This window comes from Meriones unguiculatus, assembly GCF_030254825.1.
Source record: "Meriones unguiculatus strain TT.TT164.6M chromosome 13 unlocalized genomic scaffold, Bangor_MerUng_6.1 Chr13_unordered_Scaffold_39, whole genome shotgun sequence".
In the NCBI taxonomy this organism is placed as follows: domain Eukaryota; kingdom Metazoa; phylum Chordata; class Mammalia; order Rodentia; family Muridae; genus Meriones; species Meriones unguiculatus.
This window is the reverse complement of record NW_026843648.1, coordinates 1286072-1311452: the sequence shown is the minus strand read 5'-3', so window position 1 is coordinate 1311452 and position 25381 is coordinate 1286072. Positions and strand designations below refer to the sequence as shown.

Sequence of the window (25381 nt, the reverse complement as noted above, 5' to 3'; positions counted from 1 at the left end):
TCTGCTTCTTGTTTTTCTAGGGTTTTTAAGTGAGCCATTAAGGTGCTTGAATGAGCTGTCTCGAATTTCTTCTTGAAGGCACTTAGTGCTATGAACTTTCCTCTTAGCACTGCTTTCATTGTGTCCCACAAGTTTGGGTATGTTGTGTCTTCATTTTCATTGATTTCTAGAAAGACTTTAATTTCTTTCTTTATTTCTTCCCTGACCCAGCTGTCATTTAGTAACAAGTTGTTCAGTTTCCATGTGTGTGTAGGCTTTTTGCTATTTCTGTTATTGTTGAGGTCCCGCTTTATTCCATGGTGATCAGACAAGATACAAGGGATTATTTCAATCTTCGTGTATCTTATATATTGTGTATTGGTAAAACCGATAATATTCGGGTTTTCTAACAATGACAAGCATATTTTGAGGGTACAAATTTTGTTCTTCCTTTCCACTCTGTTGCTGTCATTAATTCCATGAACCGAAAATTACTCAGGTGATAAGTTGGCTTCTTTGGCTGATGCTAGCAGGCCCCAAACATTGAGGGAGCTCAAAAAAGAAACTCAGGCTATCAAATGAAGGCATGGATTATGATAGAACACTGTTTGTTGCTATGTTCTTTTACAAGGTCACTGTCTACTTCTCTGTAAATTGTCTTAACCAGCCCAAGCCACGTGTTGAGATAAATTTAGACCATCAGTGCCTGGGGTTTGCCACTGAATTCACAACCACTGTAGGCAACCACAAACATACCAACAAGTGATTGTCATCTGGGAAACCCCCAGTTGGTACTCCCTCACATCATGCTAAGTTATTTAACATTGACAGCTAAAGCCAACGAGTACACACAGATAAGGTTTTAACAATTTAAAACCAGTGTATTAGCCATCTCAATCATCTTAGTAGGAAAACGACAAGCTAGCACAGCAACATTTGAAAAACACAGATATGCCAAGAAATGGGTTACTGAATTTCCAGGAACTGAGATGATTTTTTTTCCAGATAGAGAGGCATCCCTCTCTAGAGTTTTCTCCAGTCCTGGGGCAGATCAGAATAGCCTGCTATGCTTTTCCAATTAATCTCTTATTTATAGAAATTCAGCCACACAGATGCTTGTAAGAAATAAGTGCTGTCTATGACATAGACTGTGTTGCCTGTTTTTCACTACTTCATCTTTACCAGGCTGTTTTGCCTGGCCTGAGAATGAGGAGGAGTTCAGTCTTGATATGAATTGATGCATCATTGGTGGAAAGGGGCTCCCTTTTTTGAGGACAAGGGGAGGGACAAATAGGGTGAGAAGGAGCCCCAGGAAGGAGAGGAGGGAGAGGACTGTGTTTGGGATGTAAAATGAATATAAAAATTAAACAGAAATATAAAAAGAAATGTCAACCATAAGTCTTTTCTCTCAAAGAGTGCAAAACTTGTATTTAACATGTGGAATTCAAATCTTGATATGTCCTCCATCCAACATAATATTCTTCCTTCCCAGGAACATGTCTGAATTCTAGGTGTTTGATGACGAGGATCAGTGAACTTTCTTTCCCTAGAGCAGTGTCTTCCTTCCCCTTCCTCCTTCTTTCCATATGCACCAGTTCCTTTCATACTCACATTGTGAAGGAGATTGTGAGCTCTGACCACAAAATTTGGAGAAAAAAACTCAGTCACCACCACATTCCTTAGGATAAATCCAAGTGTATCTGATACTGAGGAACTGTTCTTCTCCCAACTTTGTAAGTTCCCTTTTAACAAGCACATCCTCCTTATGAAGAGAAAAGGTAGTCTTGTCTGGGCAATTATTTGTAGCAATTCATATTTTAGTCTCAGAAGGTAAGTCAGTTAAGGAACCACCTGAATCATCCTCTGAAGATAAATGCCTCCCACCAGCTTCTTTAATGGCCTTGTACCTTGACAATTCTCCAGCTCAGTAAAAGAACTCTTGGGGTGCAGGTCTCTAGACATTACAGTGACTGTGGTCCATGGAAATTACCAGGGCAACAAGAACCATCTGTGCATACACTAAAATTAAGAAATGCTGTGGAGAACCTAAAAGTAATGCTTTGTTAATTGGGTCATCTCAGGTTTCAGACATGTGTTTGATATGATATTTGGGTGCAATAAATCTCATAAAAAGATACTGAGCAAAATGCAAACCAATATGGGTGAGCCACCAAGGTAGAGATAACTGTAGAGGAAAAGAAAGTAGAAACAGATAAACTGAAGAGATAAATCATTTAGTGTTAGCAGAGGGGAGCCAACTCCTCTCTTGCTATGTGACAGGCTTCAGTCATCTCACCTGCCCTACCCTGACCTGGGAGAGATTGAACACTGCAAGGCTTCCAATTTAGGTTTCAATCCAGGCTGCAAACTTTGGTTCAAGTCTCTATCCTCTGTGTGTGTGTCATTATCTGTAGTTTCCCTCCCTACCAGTCCCCACAGAAAAAGATGGCAACATTTAGATCAGCTCTGCAGTCAAAGGCAGTCTCTTGGGGTGGTTAATTTTGACTGTCTTCAATGCCATATGACAATGCTTTCCTGAGGAAAAGTGACACACACACACACACACACACACACACACACACACAAACTGCCCATATTTTACTGATGATAAATGATTTCAGAAAGTGTGTTTCCAAGAGTATTAAATCCCAGCTCATATGAAAGGTCCCAGATCCATCTTAACTCAGCCCCATCACAGTCAACCACAATACAGTGGGGTCCAGAAAACTCTTGTGTCTGGGGACTGAGGAGGTACACTCCCTGGATGACAAGGCTTTGCTTCCATAGTTGCAGTTCCTGTGCTAACATATATGGACTCCACAGTTTCTGATGGAGACAACAGAATTCTTTCCTTTGTTCCTTTGTTCCCCAGCCATAGAAATCTTCTCCTCCTGTATCCAGGCCAAACATGGTTTTATAAAGAAAAGGGAATCTGACTGGACTCATCTAAACCATGTATCGCACAGTGCCTTGCGCCTAATGAGAGTTGAGCTCACCATCCATTGAAGGTGAGCTAACTCTTCTTACGGTTTTCTTGCTATGAAAACATGCTGTGACCTTGGAAACACATAGAAAGGAAAAAGATTGAATAGGAGCATGCTGCATTTGCAGAGGTTTAGTCCATGATTACCATGGAGGGAAACATGGCAGTGGGCAGACAGAGATGGGGCTGGAGAAGGAGCTGACAGTTCTAGATCTTGATCAGCCAGCTGCAGAGTCACCCTAGGCCTGCTTGTGCATATGAGAAGTCAAATCCCACCTTCCCAGTGACACACTTCCTCCCACAAGGCCATACCCTCTCCAACAAGGCCACACTACTCAACCTTGCCACTCCCAACATGTCAAGCTTTCAGACACAGGAGCCTTGAGAGCTATTCTAATTCAAACCACCACACTGACCTTGAACACAATGGAATCCTGTGTTTTGATCCTATTTTGGCTGGTGACCTTACCACCATGGAAGCAACCATGAATTAGCCAAGATTTTACTAATGCTTTGATAAAAAAATAAATGCCATGTGACTTACTGCTTACTGTGGCATAAAGGAATATAGAGGCATTCATTAACTTCCTTCTCTCACTGAGCTTTGAGGGTACTATGCCAATTTTATTAACAGGGGACACCAGACTTGCATGATGTATGATATGTGTTTGTTTTGATTTATTTTTGACACATATGTTATATATACTGTGTATAATATATGAATTGAGTTCCAGAGACGATTGTAGAATTTTCATCATCATGTGCCTCCAACACTAGTCAGGATGGAAATCTGGAACTTTACAGTAGTTAGGCTTTGGAGGCTCCATGGGTCCTTTGTTTTTGCAATAAACTAACAATACTTCTATCACTAGCCATTTGACTCCATATCGAATCATTTTTCTGCCACACTGCTAAGAGTGAGTCAGCAGCAGGAATGCATGATATGTTTAATCTTGAAGAAACATTTCATAAATGCCTTTGATAATAAAAAGGAGTTTATCTCCAATAGAGTCTCAGGTATCATTATAATTGTGTATTAGCTATGACAAAATTGAACCTATAACGGAATATAAAATTAACGTGTAGCTAATGATAGGAAAGACAACAACTTTGAGTGACTCTAAATGATACCTGGAAGAACTTTTATCAAGGCAAAACTACATTTACAACCAGGAATAGTGGATCATGTCTGTAAACTCAGCCTCTTGGGAAGCAGAGTCTAGGAAGCCCCTGTGGAGAAAATGTGAGTTCTAGACTGTGTGCTGCAAACAGAATTGCTTCCACCTGTATATTTCAGAATACCTATGTTAAGGTCATTGGTTAGTCTATTGGTGAAGCCTTGCTTTTCTTCCTTTGTAGCATTCAGTAGTTTCTTAGCCATGTACATTTAGTGTTTCCATAATTATGTTCAATGGGGGATATCATTTCTGATCCTATCAATTATGTGTTCTGTTTTCCTGTTGTTCTTTAATACATATATCTTTTTTAGTTGGGAAAATTGTTTTCCAACAAATCATAGTATTGATTTTACTATTTCCTGCCATGGACCGGCCCAGTCGGGCTCCCGTCGTCCGCGGAAGAACAAGGCTTTAGACAGGAAGACACGGTTTCGGCGAAGAATTGACAGACAGAGACACCTTGATGGTTTTGACTCTGCTGCAACTTTACTGAAATCAAGCTAGTATTTTTATAATGATTTCACAAAAGGCACCTTAAAATTGGCATACTTCCCAGAACATTCAGACTTTTACCAAGAATACAAAGTTTACATTTTAACTCAAAATGCAATCAAACATAAAGCAGTACCCACAAATAATCTTGGCCTAAAAGCTTTTTGATCAGAGCAAACAAAGGAAAAGAAACCTCAAATATAGTTTCATTATTGCTAACCAATGAAGAGGAAAGTCAGGAGCTAAGTCAGATGCCTGCCAAAGTCCTTCTCTATATCAAAATCTAACTACACCTTTGTTAACCCTCCTCCCATATGTCCTGCCCAAGATTTATGATCTTCTCTAAGAACAAGGCACTGAAGGGAGGGGGAAACTCCCGCCAGCTGCACCTCTCATGCTATTATTTCTTAAGAAGGAGCCTATTATTATTTTACTATTCTTAATGCCTATTAATACTAAATCTAATTCATTACTTTCCTTAAACTTATTTTTATTAAAGCCTTTAACAATCTACTAATAATAAATTTCTTTATAAAGTTAGTTGTGCTGTTTCAGGTGTCACAGGGAAAGATCAAAGAATTCATTATTCCAGCCCCAGAGCCACAACTGAAGAAGCATAGAAATCTCAGAACACGTCTCTTTTCCAAGTGGGATGAGTTTGCCAGGGACCTTCCAGGGGGCATTATTTCCGGGGAAATCATATCCCCCGCCCTGTAGCTTATGCTACTATGGCGACACTGGCGTGGGTGTGGCAATTTCCAATAGTGTCAGAAGAAACTGAGACTAAGATACTACTAGAAAAAATAAAACCATCCACTAATCTCACAGTTCATAAGGTCTATAACACAAATGTATGAGTATTATAAAAGAAATGAGCTTTTTCAGTGTCAAGGCAGGTATAAGCCATACAATTTTTAAAACGTTTATAGATTGTGTATGAAATACAAGGTACAGGCATTTATAAGTTTTATTAGAATCTTATAATTTCATATAACTCTGAGTGAATACAGTTAATTTTTATAAAATATGCTTTGGAAAGATTGAGCCATTCCCTTGGGGAAAGGATGTTACCTGAACATCACAGTTGTATACAGAAGTGATCCATTATATCCTATTACCACAATTTCTTTGTGGAAAAGATCAAGGAGATTTAAACCAATAATATGGAGAAATAATGAATTTCTTTACACATCCATTACAAGTCTTAGATTTTTTTCCCTTTCATGTTGTAATGTGTATATTTTTTCAGCTGTTATGCATTTGGTATTTAAGGTAAATTATATTGCTCATTTTTAGCAAAAATATCATTATTTAAAAGTTTTAAACAATGTATTTAAGGAATTTATTTCAAATTATATAAGGAAAAAGCCCTTACATGTAAAGAATATGCTGCTTTCCTCTTCCATTTAACATATATTTGTAAAACACATTTCTTGATTTGAACTTGTTTTAATGTTCAATTGTGCCATGTATACAAACTTCATTACAGTAAATTTTGCACTGCCAAAGACTACAGAATTTGAGACTTTTACCTTTATACTACAGGAGAAAATAGGACAGCATCTTTGTGTATACTATGCATTATTTATCTATTTGAAATCATAAAATTATCCCTACACAAAATGTTATCCTTCCAATCTTACTTAAAAGGGAAGAAATATCAAATCACAATCAGATGAAACCCAAACCAAAATAAAAGCATGTTAAATACCTTAGTGTCTAATATCTGAAACTCATAATCTTCTGTTCTCTGAAGGACCTAGGCAGCTCTCTGTTTCCTGTTTTGCTGTGCACACATCACACTGCTTATCTGTAAGTCCAGTCAACTCCAAAAAACAAACAAACAAACAAACAAACCAATATTTACTGCTGTTCTTGGTGCTCTTCTCATGGCTTCCCTAACATGCTGGTTTCTGTACTGCTACGAGTCTTATGGATGCCTCCTTTTCACCTGTCTCCAAGTACTCTGGCTGAATCACAGAAGCCTCAGCACTTGTCAAAGAGCCTTTCATTACTTCACAATCAACAACACCTGGTTGACTCTGTTACATCATCAAATTTATCTGCCTGCACAAGTTGTACAGACTTGGAGCTTTCTTTATTACAGATAATTGTGTGCTGGTGTTATGCCTTATCTTGAGACCCTCCCCAAGAGACCACCAGTAACACAAGTCTGATGCAAACACACAAGGTTTCCTGGTGGGAGAATTTGGGTCACTTAAAGGACAGGGCCTTTCAAAATGGCATCTGAAAAAAAACAAGAAAGAGTTAGTTCTGCTCTTGTTCTCTCATTTGCCCCTCTATTAGAAACTTCTCATGAAAAATCATGGGCTCCTTCATGCAATTAGTGGTGGTTGGATCTCATAACCATTAACTGTATTGTTCCCAATCTCTGCTTCCTATACTGTAGAAGCTTCTTTAAGGTGCAAGGACCAAAAGTAAAAAGTACTAGAAGAATAAAAAGAGGATCCAGGAGAGTAGATATCAGAGTTGTCAGCCGGGGGGGTGCATCTAACCAAGATTCAAACCATCCTTTAGATTCCTCTCTTTCTCTTTACCTTTGTTCTAGACTTTATCTGATAACTCCAGAGTGATTGACATAAAAACAACATTCTTCTTCTAAGGCCACACATAAGCCCCCTTTTGTAAAAATAGGAGGTCTAACCCTCTTCTATTTTTAGAACCACTTCAGCCAAAGAGTCAACTCTTCTTTCATGTTGGGAGATTGAATTTTCAAGGGTTGAATATCTTGGTCTATATCAGCCTTTAAAGCATTACAATTTTTACTCTGAACTGCTAAAACTAAAACTCTTATTCCTGTCCCAGCCAAGCCTGCACCTAGGATGAGAGCCAGAGTAAAGGACATGGGTTCTCATGTTAACTGAGTCAGTGTTCCTGGCGTTCCCAAAAGAACATTAGCTATTTTATCTTCTGAATGATGTGTAATCTATGGAACCAGTTGAACTAGAATACAAATGTTTTGGGCATTGTTCAGAATGCTGCTGTAAAGGCAAGGAGTGAGCCCAGTGTCACAAGCCCACCATCCCTGGCTGGGTGGACTCAAGTATGTGTTGGTCTGATAGGATGGAACATTCAGGGTAATGTTACATGGATGCCAGTTGGACAATGGTACCTGTCCCAACCAAACTCCTTGTCCTGGCACTGATTGAAGAGTCAGTTATGTCCCAGCACACTGTCCTCAACACTGCTGGAAAAAGCTTCAATGATATAATTTTCAATTATACCTATACCTTCATAATTAGGGGGTGTGAACTGTAGCATAGCCAACAGGATTCAGTCTGATCCGATCTTGATTCTTTTAAAACCTGATTGTTACTGATCATCATGTCCCAAAGAGGGTCAGAGTTTCCCAGCAGAAATTGGGCAGAGGTTTCATGAGACCATCCAAGGTAGTGGTATGGACCACTACTTATGCTAGTTCTGTTAACTAAATCCCACACAGTTGGGTATTGTGAAGTAGGAAACCCCTTCCTTAATCTTAATTTTGTTTTTATTCATATTTATTTTTTATTTTGCTTTTTTGAGACAGGGTAGCCATGCATGTCCTGGGACTCCCTCTGTATACCTTGTGGGCCTTTCAGTCACAGAGATCTGCCTGCCTCTGTCTCTGGATTGCTAGAGTTAAAGGTATGTACCACCACTCCCTGGCGATTAATCTGGATAATTTGAGGTGAAAAGCTATCTCTTTCATTTAAGCCACATTTCTGACAGCAGTGTACACCTATAAAGTCCTTTGAAGATGATAGCTCTTTCTTGTTTTCTGCTTGCTCAAACTCTGGCTATCAAGTTCATATCTTTTGGAACTGGGAATAAAGCCTAATCTTTGGAATTCTGATATCTGCTGAAGACCAGCTGAGACATCCAGCTACATGGTCTGAGTGGCTACTGGATTCTTCAAATTTCCATTTGCAGACAGTGGTTGTTGGATTAGGTAGAATAGGAACTGCGGGTAATTCTTATAGATCCAGTTTCTTCATCCATAGACAGATTCAGTCTATCTGTTCTGTTCACCTACACATCCTTTGCTGATACCACTGTGTTTTTCCAGTTTCTTGTTTGTTTGTTTTCAAAATATCACAGAGTAGGACATGCTTGATCCAAATTGTGTATCATGTGTTTCCTGCTTTTCTCCCAGGGTTGTCTGATACCTACCAGGGGAAAAGTAGCTTCAGTTTAGCGGACCTCAGTGTGAAGTCACAGAACAATCTCATTTTGTTTCCTAAAATCTTTCTAAATTGTTAGTATTTTGTGTAGCCTTCCTCATGTGGATAGACTGTTTACTCCACTGCAAGTTGAGTAATGGATTGTTCAATCTATCCACCTTGATTTCAGGAGGAGGAGAAGGGGAAGTGATTCCTGAGTGCTTGAAGATAGAAGGGTAGGCTATTAGACAACAGGCACAAGTCTACTGACAAAGAAATCTCTGCAGATCTGGAAAAGGTGTGGCCCTGATTCTCCACATATGGACCCAAAGTTCAAGTCATGGATCCAAGGTCGCCTCCCGGAGTATAGGCTTCTCCAGGGTCAGCTTCCTTCCCAAGCCAGACCCTCATTAGTTTTGTAATTAGCAAACATGCATTCATCCCTCCTGGGCCAGGAAGCACAATGCTTTGTCTCTTAAGTACACGGTGATCCTAGGGGAAGTGTTCATGTCGCTCAAGTCACACTGGCCAATCAGGACTTCCAGATGAGGCCTGTACTCAGAGGAAGAGGCGGGTACTTCCGGGCGCCATGTTGCAAGTTCAGATCGGTAGCTGAGGTGTGTGGAATGTTTGGCATGCTGTAGTCTGAGCTCAGCTGTGAGTCTGAGCCCTGTGAGAGGATTTCAGGCGCGTTCCAAAGTGGCAACATGGTGAGTGTGTGGCCGCCACCCCAAGGTGGTGGTGGTGCTGGAGGTTGAAGAGCAGGAGCTGGTGTGGTTGGGCTTGGTGAGAACCTGTAGCCATCAGCTTCTTGTGAGATCCTTTGTCCTGGCGTTAGGAATGCTGAGCTGCCTGAGTCACACGTGTTAGCAGTGGGATGGAGTGTGATCCAGACTGCATGTGGTGAACTGGAAAGAGGCCCTTGCCCCGTCAGCCTCTGTGACTGGGGATTTCCTGGAGAGGAGGAGACTGCAGCACTGGCCTGTAAAAGGGACTTTTATTCTCCTGTTTTAGTTGTCTTTGAGGCTTAGTACCATCTCCTGCTTACCTAGATCTAGTCGTGGATGCATCTAGCTTCCATATACTGTAATCTAGGCCTGGAAAGTTTTCAGCCCCTGAGCCTTACTGCTTAATAAGCTCGCACTCTCTAGTTCATTCTGAGTTCTGGCTGACTTGTTCATTTGAGCTGCTCTGGCTCAGACTCCTCTCTATGCTTAGTGATTCAATCTGGTTTCTCTCTCAGTCTCTGAGTTGTTTTTCTTGGCCTCAAACTAACTCCAGCAATCTGCTCTAATCTTCAGGCTCCTTCTCAGTCTCTGGATCTTTCTGTCTTCACTGTTGACTAGCTTGTTCTCTCAGTGAACCTCTCTGTGTAAACATCTCTGTAAAATGACTTTCTGTCTCTATGCATTGCCCCTGAAATAGCTTCACTTTCCTCTTTCCTCTCCTGAAAGTTGGGCTTAACCTATTCTGTCAAGTCTTTTTCCCTGATTGGACACTCTTTCTGCCACTCAATTAAACATTGCTTTCAAACATGGTGCTTCTGTCTACAAACTTCTGTCTAAAAACTGTCTACAAACTGTCTGCTTGGGTGTTTTTGTAGGAGTGGTAACCTCTGTGTTTGTTTCATTTTTAATCACATGCAATCATAGGTAACATTGGTCAAGTTCACATTTTTCCTGGCTTATTTTCCTTAGGAATTTTGATAAAAATTAAGTATAATTTTTTTGTCTTTTTTTTCTATATCTGTTTTTTTTTTCTTCACAAATATGCACTTTGTGGTAGTTTTAGCTTCATGGTAAGTACAGAAGTCATATTGTTCCTACCTGTATTCTATTTCACATATCACATAGTTTTGAAATCAGCTTTCTTGTTCTAAGTTGTTAGGAACTTGATTTGGAATGTATTGATTTATGCTGCAAATTGAAGATACCAAACGCTTATTTTGAAAATACATTATATTAATGGTGTTGTTTACAGTTGTATGAAAGGGTAAAAATGCTGTTCAGTACTCACTTATTTAGCAACACTTGAATTTTCTATTCGGCAGAGAGTATATTCTATTTCTCAGGATGTCATGTATTCATGACATTGTTACTGTCTGAGGCTTCTGAGTCATTGGATTACAGGTGTGTGACGTTTTTCCTGCCTCTTGTGTTTGTGTTGATTACTTTAAATAAGTGAATATGAGTAGTATTTTGCCTGTATGTGTGACTATGCACCTCTTGTGTACTGGTTCTCACAATAGTCAGAGATGACCTCAGATCTCCTGAATTTGGAGTTATGGATAGTTGTGAGCCTCCATGTAAGCATTGCTAATTGAGCCCAGTTATTTGCAACACCAACAAGAGGTTTTCATTGCTGAGCCACCTCAACTGCCTTATGTTGCTCATTTACTACCAGCTATTCCAGGTCTAATGTTTTCATCTGTCCATTTGTACATGTTTGAACATGAATTCCCTTTTAGTAAGCTCTCATTAATATTACAGTTTAAACTGGGCCACTTCTGGTTCCTAGAAGATAGATACCGAACTTTAGTGAATATATATATATATAGGCTCTTAAGTAAAAACTATTGAGTTATTTTATCTTTCTTATTTGATTGATTTTTGCTGTGAATACAGGTCTTAACTGTACTTCTGGATGTCAGGAAACTTGTTTCAGAGGCTGTGCTGGCCTCTGACTCAATGAGATAATACATGTCTTCGCTTCCTGAGTACTGGAATTAAAATCATGAGCCAATACTTCCTGTTTGCCCATAATTTTTTAGTTAGTAATTGTGCATACAGTTTCTGTGATCTGTGGTGTGTAGTGTTCATTGACTTCCTTGTTTTGCTTTCTTTATATCTGTTAATTGGCATTTTTCTTGTAAGGCTGTATTCTATACAAAAGGTGCAGAAATGAGGTGAACCTCCTCATTTACTTTCCTTCTAAAATGGCTTGGTGAATTCATTGAAACCTCTGTGCCAGGACATATCAGGGAAGCACCATAATTATATGAATATATTATCAATAAAGTATACATTTATACTGTTATCAACTATTGTGCTTTCTGTTATACTCATGTCGGGATCCTTTAGAGTTCGGTAACCTATGACGATGTGGATGTGAACTTCACTCAGGAAGAGTGGGCCTTGCTGGATCCTTCCCAGAAGAGTCTCTACAAAGATGTGATGCTGGAGACCTGCCAGCACCTTACAGCTATAGGTAAGACAGTGAATTTTCTTTCGCTATTAAGGTAAAAGTGACATCTGTTGTTATTGTGGACTGTTCTTATTAATGCTCTTATATAAGTTCACTTGGAATGAGAAAGAATAAATCAGGCATGTTTCTAAGGTTTACTGAAGAGAGTAACTTATATTTTGCTTAATTTTTAATAATCTATGATTCACTTTTTGGTACATATTTCAGGCTACAATTGGGAAGAGCATAAAATTGAAGAACATTATCAACTTTTTAGAAGATATGGAAGGTAATGATCTCTTGGAAGCTTATATAAATATGCCAGGGAAAATTATTTAAAGATGATTTATTTATTCATTATTTATATATTATTCTGCCTGCATGTATACCTGCACACCAGAAGAGGGCATGGGATCTCATTATAGATGATTGTGGGCCATGTTGAGGTTTTTGCGAATTGAACTCAGGACCTCAGGAAGAACAGCCACTGCTTTTAACCTCCGAGTCATCTCACCAGCCCTGTGAAGAAATTTGTATGTGTCCCAGAGGTTTTAAAGAAAAACAACAGTGGGAAAACGAATACCATTTTAAGAGTATTAAGGAACATTAAATTCTCCCAAATCCATGTTCCTCACTGTCAGGTATATTGTTTGTTTCCTGGGCATTTCAATGCAAAAAAGGACAGTGAAAACCTTGGTAAACAGATATTACTGTAAAAACAACTTTTATTCAAAATTGAAATTATGGTCTCTGAAGATTACTGCCTCTCTGTCTGCTACCATAGGCATGGACAGGGCAGTTGCTAGGTTACATACAATCTATCTTAGGCCTAGAAGATTTTCTGCCTCCTAGAATGACTGCTTCATATGCACACCCTCTCTTGTTCTTTCTGAGCTCATGGATGGCTGATTCAATTCAGCTGTTCTGGCTCAAAATTCTCTCCTACTTTACTTATTACATCTGGCTTTTCTACTGTCCTCTAAATTGCTTTGTTTAGTTTCAAACTTAACTCCATCAATCTTTTCTAATCTTCAGGCTCTTTTTTATTCTCTGGCTCATTTGATCTTGACCTTAGTTCTCTCTCTCCAACCTGTCTTTCTATTACCATCCCAGTAAAACTCCCTCTCTCTTAAGGGAGCTTCATTTCCTCTCTCTTCTCATGAGAGATGCATGTCCAAAGAAATCACGTTACAGAAATTCCCTGTGATAACTGGCCCTGTGGAAATTACTGTGTTTATTTTGGTTAATTTATAAATGCAGTGTGATTACAACTATAGGAAAATTTATGAATGCAGTCCTTGGGGTAAAGCTGACTCCTTCTAGGTCTTTAAATATGTGAAAAACCACTTATAGAAAAATGATGCTACCAGTGATCCATGTAATGAAGTTTCTTACCATCAAAGGTATCTTGTAAGTTATAGAACCTGACAATAAAGAGGGAAACTATGAGTGTAAAGAAAGTGATAAAAGGTTAAGATATAACTTCATTTTAAGATTAAAGCAAATTGAAAACTTAATTTACACTGACATAAAGATTCATCAGTGGCTGAAGAGATGGCTAAGAGGTTAAGAGCACTGTCTGTTCTTCCAAAGATCCTGAGTTAATTTCTCAGCCAACCACATGGTGGCTCATAATTATCTATACTAAGATATGGTGTCCTCATGTAGCATGCAGGCAGAACACAGTATAATAAGTAAATAATAATAAGTAAATAAATCGTTTAAAAAAAGATTCATCAGAGTAATGAATAGGGTAAAGCTTACACATATCTGAATTTTCTTTGCAGAAAGAAAAGAATACATGTTCATGAGAAACCCTATGAATGTAAACAGTGTGGTAAAGCCTTTTCCAATCCCAGTAGTCTGCAACTGCATAAAAGAACACATACTGGAGAGAAACCCTATGAATGTAATCAGTGTGGGAAAGCCTTTTCACAACCCAGTAGTCTCCAACTGCATAAAAGAACACATACTGGAGAGAAACCCTATGAATGTAATCAGTGTGGGAAAGCCTTTTCACAACCCAGTGGTCTCCACCTGCATAAAAGAACACATACTGGAGAGAAACCCTATGAATGTAATCAGTGTGGGAAAGCCTTTTCACAATATGGACATCTGCAGACGCATAAAAGAACACATACTGGAGAGAAACCCTACGAATGTAATCAGTGTGGGAAAGCCTTTTCACACCTCAGTAGTCTCCAAGTACATAAAAGAACACATACTGGAGAGAAACCCTATGAATGTAATGAGTGTGGAAAAGCCTTTTCAAAAAAAGGAAATCTCCAAGAGCATAAAAGAACACATACTGGAGAGAAACCCTATGAATGTAATGAATGTGGTGAAGCCTTTGCACATTGTAACAGTCTCCAGAGGCATAAAAGACTTCATACTGGAGTGAAACCCTATGCATGTATTCATTGGGGTAAAGCCTTTTCACAACTCAGTAATCTACAAAAGCATGAAAGAATACATACTGGAGCCAAACCCTACGAATGTAATCAGTGTGGGAAAGTCTTTTCTCAACATGGACATCTCCAAACGCATAAAAGAATACATACTGGAGAGAAACCCCATGAATGTAATCAATGTGGTAAAGCCTTTGCACGTTGGTGCAACCTCCAGAGACATGAAAGGATTCATACTGGAGCCAAACCCTATGAATGTAATCAGTGTGGGAAAGCCTTTTCACAACACGGACATCTCCAAACGCATAAAATAACACATACTTGAGAGAAACCCTATGAATGTAATCAATGTGGTAAAGCCTTTGTACGTTGTAGCAATCTCCAGAGGCATGAAAGACTTCATACTGGAGAGAAACATTATGAAGGTAATCAACGTGGTAAATCCTTTTCACAATCCAGTAGTCTTCAAGTACATAAAAGAACACATACTGGAGAGAAACCCTAAGAATATAAGCAGTGTGGTAAAGCCTCTGAACATTGATGTCATCTCTGAAGGCATGAAAGATTTCATACTGGAGTGAAAAGATATGAATATAACTAGTAAAGCCTTTGCATGTCACAAATTTTCAAAGCCATAAAAGAAATCATACTCAAGAGACAAAAAATTATGAATATATTCACTGTGATGAAGCCTTTGGAAATTTCTATAGACTTCACTTTCATGAATGAAACATACTGAAGAAAAACCTATGAATGTGTTTATTTTGTTAACTCAAAGCTTTGTGTTTTCAAGTATCCTAGAGATATAATGAAGTGGTCTATTCATCCATCAACTGCATCTCAATACATAGCTTGATGTGATATGAATATATACATAAAATTGGATGTTCTGTGAATCCATATGTTCCTCCAAATTAGCCATGTCATTTCATCTAAAAATACTGCATTCTATAGGAAATATGTAATATAAAGTTTATATATAAAGTAACAGAAAGAATATTGACTTAAAAAGAAACACTTCATGTGTGTGTGTAAGGTGATTATGGGCTTTTAAGCCATGACTGATATGTATAGAGTGGGAGATGAGTTTGTTGGATCTCCTTTGGCCATCTTAATATGATGATTGAGGAGTGATTGCCAGCTTTGGACACCAAAATCTTTTCCTACAGCACTGTTTCCCTGATACTCAAATTAGATTAGTTGAGATATTACATCAATAAAATATTGTCTTCTTTTTACATTGTAAACATACTGTCATGTAATAATTGAGGGATTCAGGGCAATTTGAAGGATAAAATTTGTTTGAAAATGAGAGTGTGCAGACAGTTCTCCTAGGCACTGAGTCATGTATTTAGTCCCATAAATGTGTCTTGAATAGCATTTTTAGGTGTGACAAGTTAATCCTAAATTCATCTTTAACTCAGCCCTGATGACCCAGAAGAAAGAGAAGATTGAGAGCATAAAAAGTAACTTAGTCTTGGTGCTGAAAGAAGTTTCTAATCCAATATCTTCACAAAAAATATGGAAGTATCCAAAAATGGTTTTGGATCCAAAATTCAGTATGGAAGTATCCAAAAATTCAGGCCAGAATCTGAAAGTACACGTGTTTAAAAAGTGCTTGACCACATTTCCAAAGCCACAAACTGAGTTTATCTCACATAGGCAGCAATGGGAGTCCACAAGACATGTGTCAGGTGTACCCCTTCTTGAGATTATGCCTAATGTAAGGAGAGAAAAAACTTGAAGGCATGAAGACAACTTTTCTGAAGTGAATTGTATTCTGCTTCCCTAATGCATGCAAACATTCAGTTAGGAGCCCTGAGTGGTGAAGACTCCATATGTTGTAGAGATTGTTGTCTGGGGATCCTGAGATTCAAACAGAAGTCAACAGAAGGCTTGAGAAATCAGGCATTTACAGACCTGTGGAGCCTGGACGAACTATAAAGGAAGGAAATTTGTATGTTAAAGAAAGGATTAAAGTCCCAGAGAGCAATTAATTCTTGGGTTGTATGTGAGGACAAGCTGCCTTCTATTGTATTCTCTGTATCTACTCAGCTGTGGTGGGTCAATTCTCCAGTTCTTCCACTGTTTCCTTGTCTTTTCAGATACCTGTAAGTGTCAGTCAGAATACCATGCAGGTGGCCACTTGGTGGTCTCAAATAAGACTTTAAATCTCCTCAGTCCCAACTCTGTCATCCCTGTAACATCTCTACCTGGCAGGAATAACAATATTCTGAATAAACATTCCTATATCTCTATTAGGTTGACATCTAGTCAATCAATGGACTCCATGAAATTCCATTCTCCTCAGGAATGTCATTGTTGAATAGACCTATGCCCCTAGATGAGATATTTTCTGCTCAATAACATTATGTCATGTGAATATCTTGCAGGAAAGAAATAATCTGAGAATTGGGGAGGAATTTATAGATGAGAAGTTTTTAATATATGGCATGGTGAGATTACTTAGTTGTGTGCATCTCTGTTCTTCTATGTAAACCTATTAAACCTAAAGGATGACTTACTTATCATATGTAGTGCCTCACACCCATGACAAGCTTCTGAGTTACCTCTTTGAAAGCATCCCTCAGTCCCTACATTCTAAAGGGCATGATTGACATACCCTACCACTACCCTTAACTTTCCAGTCCAGTAGAATGGGCTTGCCCTCTCCACGCGGCTCTTCCCTGTAGAGCCAGATTTTTTTTTCTTCTATATGCTTTTCTTCTCTCCGTCTTTCTTTCTGTGTTTCTTCTCTTCCTGTCTTTTTTCTCTCTGTTCTCTCTCCCTCTCTCTACACACACTTCTCTTTGCCTACACTTATGTCTCCTGTATGGGAGCTTCCATAGCTCTATTCCTTAGGGTATGAGAACCCTCTGTGAACTGTTTTCAACAAGCCTGCATTTAAATGCTTTATCATGTCTTCAATTAGCAAATTTCACCTGTGGGAAGAAAGATAAAGTATGACCTATGTATTCATCAATGGTCAAAATTAGTAACACTGAATAAATATATTAATATGTTTCCAGTTTTAATTAATAATTTGTGTTTTAACCATTATGTTCTTTTTTTTCCTTAACCCCCTATCAGGGGACTAGGGAAGGTGCACAGGTAGAAATGGGGAGGGTGGCAGGGAATGAGTGGAGATGGAAAGGGATACAGCCAGGATACAATATGAATAAATTGTGATAAGTAAATAATTAAAAATAATTTTATTTTCAACCATTGTTTTTGTTTTTAGTTGAACGAATAGTCTCAGTATGATTCTCAGGCTCTCCTGGAACTTAGTGTACATACTAGATCTGCTTACCTTGCCTCCCTAGAGTCTACAGAATATTTGGGCATGGTCTACCTCGATAACATAGTTCTTTCAATGGGATTATTGAGAATGAGTCACCGAGTCCAAATAGTCATGGTAGCTAGGAAACAGGCTCTGGTCCTAACTACAGTATTAGAAAGAAAATGTTCTTCAATTGCAGTTTATTGTCTTGAAATCCTCTCCTTTAATTTCAAAGAAAATTATTTTTTTTCTTTATCATTGAGTTTTTAATACTCATCATAGTATATTGGAGTTCTATCGTTATGCAACAGATAGTGAAAACCATCCTCACAGACATAAATAAGTTCTCAATATAGTTAAGTGTAACTATGTGTTACACTCATCCCATCATTCTATTAAATCACGGAGGTTAAAACCGCCTAAGCCAGGCATGGTAACACAGGCCTGTAGTCAGGGTGTTCAGAAAGAGGAGGCAGAAACTTGAAGATTTCAATGTCATCCAAGCAAATATCCAAGGTCAATGGTATAATGGGAGGTCCACATTCCAAAGGGAGACTGATTGGATAAGAGCAATGTCCATTGGATAAGCCCGAGAACTTCCAGGCCATTCCAGCTCCTAAGGAATATGCCACCCCTTGCTTGCTAATGTTTCCTGTCCAAGACAGCCCAGGTCACTTCAGAGTCAGACTCATTTTGGGCATTGAAGATTAGAACACTCTTGGAAGCGGGAGTATTTGTCTCAGGCAGTGATGAGTTCCATATTTATATATCCTATATAAAGGGTTAATCACACAAACCCTTACCCACACAAGCCATATAAATGGACTCAGTAAGTTTTTTTATGTATATCGGTCCATACTTATTCACATATTCTTTTTTAAGACATTGAAAGGAAAGAATTTGGAATAGGATGGAGAAAGGAAAAGAAGAGGAGAAATGATATATTTTAATTAACATCTGTAAAATTAACTTTAAATAAAAATTGGCTATAGAGGGCATGGGGGTTACTAGCACTGGGTGTTGTTATAGAAGACAGGTTCCATTTCAGGAATCACAAGCTAGATAAGCATAACCTGTAAATGCATCCCAAAAGGATCTGATGTTCTCCTTGGCCTTTCCAAGTATGACACAGGGACACATGAATGCAAAACATCCAAATAAATGAAAGACATACAAAGCTTTAAAAAGTGGCTTTTTCAGGGCTAACGAGATGGCTCGTTGTTTAGGAAAACTCCCTCAGGACTTCACAAAAGATAATGCTGAATCCTATCTTCCATGGACACAGCCACCCTGTTCTCCTGACTGAGGGATTCACACACAGACAGGGGGCACTTAGATACCTGTAACACATTCATCATCCTAGGAGCTCAACACAGTTGTAGGCCCTTTGGTTGCTTGTTCTCTCTCTGTCTCTCACACACACACATGCACATTCACACATGCACACATCTCCATGAACTCCACCAGCACAGTGTCCTCAAGTGGCCCCATAACTCAAAAAAATAGAAGAGTGTGTGGTGACAGCTCTTTCACCAGGTGGTCCCTCCCACCGTGTTCTTTTTGAAATGGGGCCACACTTAGAAATCAGAGTGTGACACACCCCATCCAATGATGCCATTATCTCTTAATTTTCCTCAGTCAGTTCCATTAGCTGAGCAACAAGCCTTCAATTACATAAGCATATTGGGCCATCATCATTCAAATCATCATGTAACCTCTCTAGCCAAATATTTACAGAGTCTATTTTCCACTGAATCCTCCTTACCTTGACCTCCACGACCTCTATTTCTCTCACCACTATCTTCTCTCAGTACTTCCTGGAATGCAATATTAAGCTCCTTGTTAAGCATAAAGTGGGTTTTATATCTAGATTTCTTATATATTGTGTATTGATAAAAACAACAATATTCAGATTTTCTGACAATGGCAAGCATAATTTGATGGTACAAATTTTGTTCTTCCTTTCTTCTCTGTTGCTGTCATTAACTCCACTAAATGGAAATGACTCAGGTGATAAGTTGGCTTCTTTGGCTGATGCTAGCAGGCCCCAAACATTGAGGGAGCTCAAAAAAGAAACTCAGGCTATCAAATGAAGGCATGAATTATCATGGAACACTGTTTCTTGCTATGTTCTTTTACAAGGTCACTGTCTACTTCTATGTATGTTTTCTTAACCAGCCCAGGCCACATGTTGAGATAAATTTCGACCATCAGTGCCTGGAGTTTACCATTGCATTCACAACAACTGTATTCAACCACAAACATAGCCACAAGTGATTGTCATCTGGGGAACCCCCAGTTGATACTCCCTCACATCATGCTAAGCTATATGACATTGATATGTAAAGCCAAGGAGCACACACAGACAAGGTATAATAATTTTTAACAATTTAAAACCAATGTATTAGCCATCTTAATCATCTCAGTAGGAAAACCACAAGCTAACACAGCAACAATTGAAAAACACAGATATGCCAAGAAATGGGTTACTAACTTTCCAGGAACTGAGATTCTTTTTTTCCAGATAGAGAGGCATCCCTCTCTAGAGTTTTCTCCAGACATGGGGTAGATCAGAATAGCCTACTATGCTTCTCCAGTTAATCTCTGGTTTCTACAGATGCAGCCATACAGATGCTTGTAAGAAATAAGTGCTATCTATGACATAGACTGTATTACCTGATTTTCACTACTTCATCTTTACGAGGCTGCTTTGCTGGCCTGAGGATGAGGAGTTCAGTCTTGATATGAATTGATGTGTCGTAGGTGGAAAAGGGCTCCCTTTATTGAGGACAAGAGGAGGGACAAATAGGGTGAGGCACAGGAAGGAGAGGAAACAGAGGACTGTGATCGAGAATTAAAATGAATATAAAAATTAAAATAAATATAAAAAGAAATGTCAACCTTAAGTCTTTTCTCTCAAAGAGTGTAAAACTTGTATTTAACATATGGAAGTCAAATCTCAACATGTCCTCCATTCAGCATAATCTACTTCCTTCCCAGGAACATGACTGTTTTCTAGTTGTTTGATGACCAGGATCAGTGACCTTTCTTTCCCTGGAGCAATGTCTTCCTTCCCCTTCCTCCTTCTTTCCATATGCACCAGATCCTTTCATACTCACATTGTGAAGGATATTGTGAGCTCTGACCACAAATTTTGGAGAAAAAAAATTCAGTCACCACATTCTTTAGGATAAAAGGAAGTGCATTCGCTATTGAGAAACTGTTCTTCTCCCAACTAGGAAAGTTCCCTTTTTACAAGCACATCCTCCTGATGAAGAGAAAAGGTAGTCTTGTCTGGGCAATTATTTGTAGCAATTCATATTTTAGTCTCAGAAGGTAAGTCAGTTAAGGAACCACCTGAATTATCCTCTAAAGATAAATGCCTCCCACCAGCTTCTGTAATGGCCTTGTACCTTGACAATTCTCCAGCTGAGTAAAAGAACCCCTGGGGTGCAGGTCTCTAGATATTACAGTGACTGTGGTCCAAGGAAATTACCAGGGCAACAGGAACCACCTGTACATACACCAAAATTAAGAAATGCTATAGATAACCAAAAAGTACTGCTTTGGTAATTGGGTAATCTCAGGGTTGAGACATGTGTTTGATATAATATTTGGGTGCAAGAAATCTCATAAAAAGACACTGAGCAAAATGTAAGCCAACATGGGTGAGCCATTTAGGTAGAGATAGCTCTAGAGAAAAAGAAAGTAGAAACAGATAAACTGAAGAGAAAAATCATTTCCTATTAGCACAGGCCAGCCAACTAATCTCTTGCTGTGTGAAAGGCTTCCTTCATCTCACCTGCCCTACCCTGACTAGGGAGAGATTGAACACTGCAAGAATTCCAACTTAGGTTTCAATCCAGGCTTCAAACTTTGGTTCAAGTCTCTATCCTCTGTGTGTGTGTTATTATCTGTAGCTTCCCTCCCTACCAGTAACCACAGAAAAAGATAGGAACGTTTAGGTCAGCTCTGCAGTTATTTGCAGTCTCTTGGGGTGGTTAATTTTGACTGTCTTCAATGCCATAAGGCAATGCTTTTCTGAGCAAAAGTGACATACACACACACAAACACACACACACACACACAAACTGCCAATATTTTACTGATGATAAACTATTTCAGAAAGTGTGTTTCCCAAAGTATTAAATCCCAGCTCATAGAAAAGTTCCCAGGTCCATCTGAACTCAGCCCCGTCACAGTCAATCACAGTACAGTGGGGTCAAGCAACCTCTTGTGTCTCGGGACTGAGGAGGAACACTCCCTGGATGACAAGGCTTTGCTTCCACAGTTGCAGTTCCTGTGCTAAGATATATGGACTCCACAGTTACTGATTGAGACAACAGAATTCTTTCCTTTTTTCCTTGCCTAATTACCCCAGCCATAGAAAACTTCTCCTCCTGTATCCATGCCAAACTAACATGCTTTTATATAGAAAAGGGAGTCTAAACTATGTATCCCACAGTGCCTTGTGCCTAATGAGTGTTGAGCTCACCATCCATTGAAGATGAGCTAACTCTTCTTATGGTTTTGTTGCTATGAAAACATGCCGTGACCTTGGAAGCACATAGAAAGGAAAAAGATTGAATAGGAGCTTGCTGCATTTGCAGAGGTTTAGTCCATGATTACCATGGAGGGAAACATGGCAGCAGGCAGGCAGAGATGGGGCTGGAGAGGAGCTGACAGTTCTAGATCTTGATCAGCCAGCTGCAGAGTCACCCTAGGCCTGCTTGAGCATATGAGAAGTCAAATCCCACTTTCCCAGTGACACACTTCCTCCAACAAGGCCATACCCCCTCCAACAAGGCCACACTACTCAACCTTGGCACCGCCAATGTGTCAAACATTCAAATACATGAACCTGTCTGGGCCATTCTTTTTCAAACCACCCCATTGATCTTGAGTACAATGGAATCATTTGGTTTGATCTTCTTTTGGCTAGTAACCTTACCACCATGGAAGAAACCATGAATTTGCCATGCTCTTTACTAACAATTTCATAAAAAGGTAAATGCCATGTGACTTATTGTTATTGTTGCATACAAGAATTTGGAGGCATTCATAAACTTCCTGCTGTCATTGAACTTTCTGGGTATCACCGGATTTTTACTAAACATGTGACTCTGAGAGACCAAAGAATTTTGGGTATGGGTTTAAAGTTAAAGCACAAGCCTGAAGGAAAGCCAGCCAGGTGCAGACAAGTCCGGCCACCTGGGGAAAGGAACAAGCTTCACTACATTCTTTTCCTCCCCACTAGAGATTCAATTGCTGGGAAACTGCCTATGCATTCCTTTCTGTAACCCAGATTCTGATGCCTCTAAAGGTTGACTTAAAGAGTTTTCCTTCATCATGGGTTGGCTCCTGTAACAAGAAGCAGGCATGTAGGCTTGATGTCAGAGAGTAATCCTTCTCAGTTGGTGGTGCCATTTGGGAAGAATTCAGAAATGCTGTCCTGCTGAAGTAACATGAGGTGGGCTTTGAGAGTTTACATCCCCACAGCATTTCCAGTTTCCTTCTCTGCTTCATGCCTCAAGAAGAAGATGTGAGTTCTTCAGCTGCCAGATCTGAAACTTGCTGTCACACCACTTTCATAGTGATCCCATATTCCTCTGGAACCATGAGCCAAGGGAAACTATTGTAAAAAGTTGCCTTAGACACTGTGTTTCCTCACAGAAACAGAAAAGGCAATACTGAATACCCACAAAAAATACCTGGGGCCTAGGTCCTCTCCATGCAGAGTTCTTGGTTGATTCATCAGTCTCTGCAGGCCCCCTGGGCCATGATTTTTTGGCTCTGTTGATCTCCTTGTGGATCTCCTGTCACCTCCAGGTCTTTCTCTCTCTGCCTTCTTTCATAAGATTCCCTGCAATCTGCCCAAAATTTGGCAATTAGTCTCAGCATCTGCTTTGATACCCTGCTGACTAGAGTCTTTCAGAGGACCCTATGGAGGGCTCCTGTTCTGTTCCCTGTCTTCTCCTATTTTCTATGTCTATCCTGTTTGCTCTTCTGAATGAAGATCAAGCCTCTTCCCTAGGATCCTTGTTGTTTACCTTCTTTAGGAATCTGTGTTTTAGTATTTTTATCCCATATCATATGTCTAATATCCACTTATAAGTAAGTATATACCTTGGTGTCTTTCTGCTTCTAGGTTACCTGATTTAGGATCATCTTTTCTTGTGCCCTCCATATGCCTGAAAATTTCATGATTTTCTCATTTTTAATGGCTGAGTAATATTCCATTGTGGAAATGTACCACAATTTCTTCATCCATTCCTCTGTTGATGGACAACCAAGGTATTTCAAGAAACTTGCTATTATGAATAAAGCTGCAATGAATATAGTTGAACAAAATGTCCTTGTTGTATGGTTGAGCATCTTTCAAATATATACCCAGGAATGGTCTAGCTGGATCTTGAGGTAGCACTATTGCTAATTTTCTGGGAAAATGCCAAAGAGGTTGTACATGTTTACATTCCTGCCAGCTATGTCAGAGAGTTCTCCTTTCTCCACATCCTCTTTAGCATGTGTTCTCACTTGAGTTTTTAAACTTAGTCATTCTGATGGGTGTAAGGTGGAATCTCAGGATTGTTTTGATTTGCATTTCCTTGATGACTAAGAATGTTGAGCATGTCTTTAAGTGATTCCCTGCCATTTGATAGTCCTCTGTTAGAATTCTCTGAGTAGCTCTGTACCCCATTTTAAAAACTGCTTTGCTGTTGTTTAAATTCTTGAGTTCTTTATATATTATGGATATTATCCGTCTATCAAATATAGGTTGTGTTTAGCTTGTCATTTTGTTCTGATGACAGTATCCTTTGCTTTACATGAGATTTTCAGTTTCATGAAGTCCCATTTGTTTACTGTTGCTCTAAGAGTCTGTGCTGTTGGTGTTCTGTTCAGGGAGTTGTCTCCTTTGCCAATGAGTTCAAGGCTCTTCCCTAACTTTTCTTTTAAGAGACTTAGTGTGTCTACTTTTATGTTGAGGACTTTCATCCAGGTGAACTATAGTTTTGTGTAGGGTGAAAAGTACAGATGTATTTGCATTCTTCTACATGTAGACATCCAGCTAGACCAGCACCAATTCTTGAAGATGCTATCTTTTTTCCATTGTAGGGTATTGTTTTCTTTGTCAAAAATCAAGAATCTGTAGGCATGTATGTGGAGAGCCGAGACTCAGACGCCACTAGGTGGTGCTGACATCTCCAGGGCGCATGCGCAGATTGCGTAAGCACACTAAAGATTGTGTAAGCACGCTAAGAATTGCGTAAGCACGCCGGGTAAGAATGAGCAGCCAATCAGGGTATTGACACGTCACAAGCCCGCTAAGCATGATGGGCCCAAGTCATCAGGCGGGGTAATAGTGAGCAGCCAGTCAGGGTATTCACACATCACTCAGGTGCGATCCGGGCTTATATAAACAGCGCCACATCGGGGGCTCTCTCTCTCTCCTCTACTTTCATCGGGTGGCTAATAAAGATTTTGTTGCGGAAGAATTCCTGTGGTCGCTTGCGTTTCTGCCGGCGAAACGCTCACGCGGCTCCCAACATCTGGTGCTGAAACCTGGGAGCAGTGCTGGGTAAGGAGGGCCCCCGTTAGTGGGGAGGAATTCAGAACCGCAACATTAAGGTTTGTCCTGGAAGACATGTTTGATCTTGACTTATCCCGTTTCTCATTTCGGCTAGCAGAAGCCCTTATGGCCTTCTCTGCTGTGATAG

General features: G+C 39.5%; 1 protein-coding gene across 1 annotated transcript; it reads left to right on the top strand.

Annotated features, from left to right (window-relative positions):
• Positions 1 to 11049: 11049 nt before the first annotated feature.
• On the top strand, positions 11050 to 16653 carry LOC132651037 (zinc finger protein 120-like). Its single transcript, XM_060376347.1, has 6 exons — positions 11050 to 11100; positions 11876 to 12002; positions 12207 to 12267; positions 13766 to 14334; positions 14419 to 14586; positions 16649 to 16653. The coding sequence occupies exons 1-6, from the start codon at positions 11050 to 11052 to the stop codon at positions 16651 to 16653; spliced, it is 981 nt and encodes a 326-aa protein (XP_060232330.1).
• The last annotated feature ends 8728 nt before the right edge of the window (positions 16654 to 25381 follow it).

What these genes read in the sequence shown, in the direction of transcription:
- LOC132651037 (XM_060376347.1), top strand. Translation starts at nt 11,050, where the DNA reads ATGACCTCAGATCTCCTGAATTTGGAGTTATGGATAGTTGTGAGCCTC. An exon ending in CCAGCACCTTACAGCTATAG is followed by an intron (nt 12,003 to 12,206) that starts GTAAGACAGTGA and finishes TACATATTTCAG; the next exon opens with GCTACAATTGGGAAGAGCAT. An exon ending in CTTTTTAGAAGATATGGAAG is followed by an intron (nt 12,268 to 13,765) that starts GTAATGATCTCT and finishes TTTTCTTTGCAG; the next exon opens with AAAGAAAAGAATACATGTTC.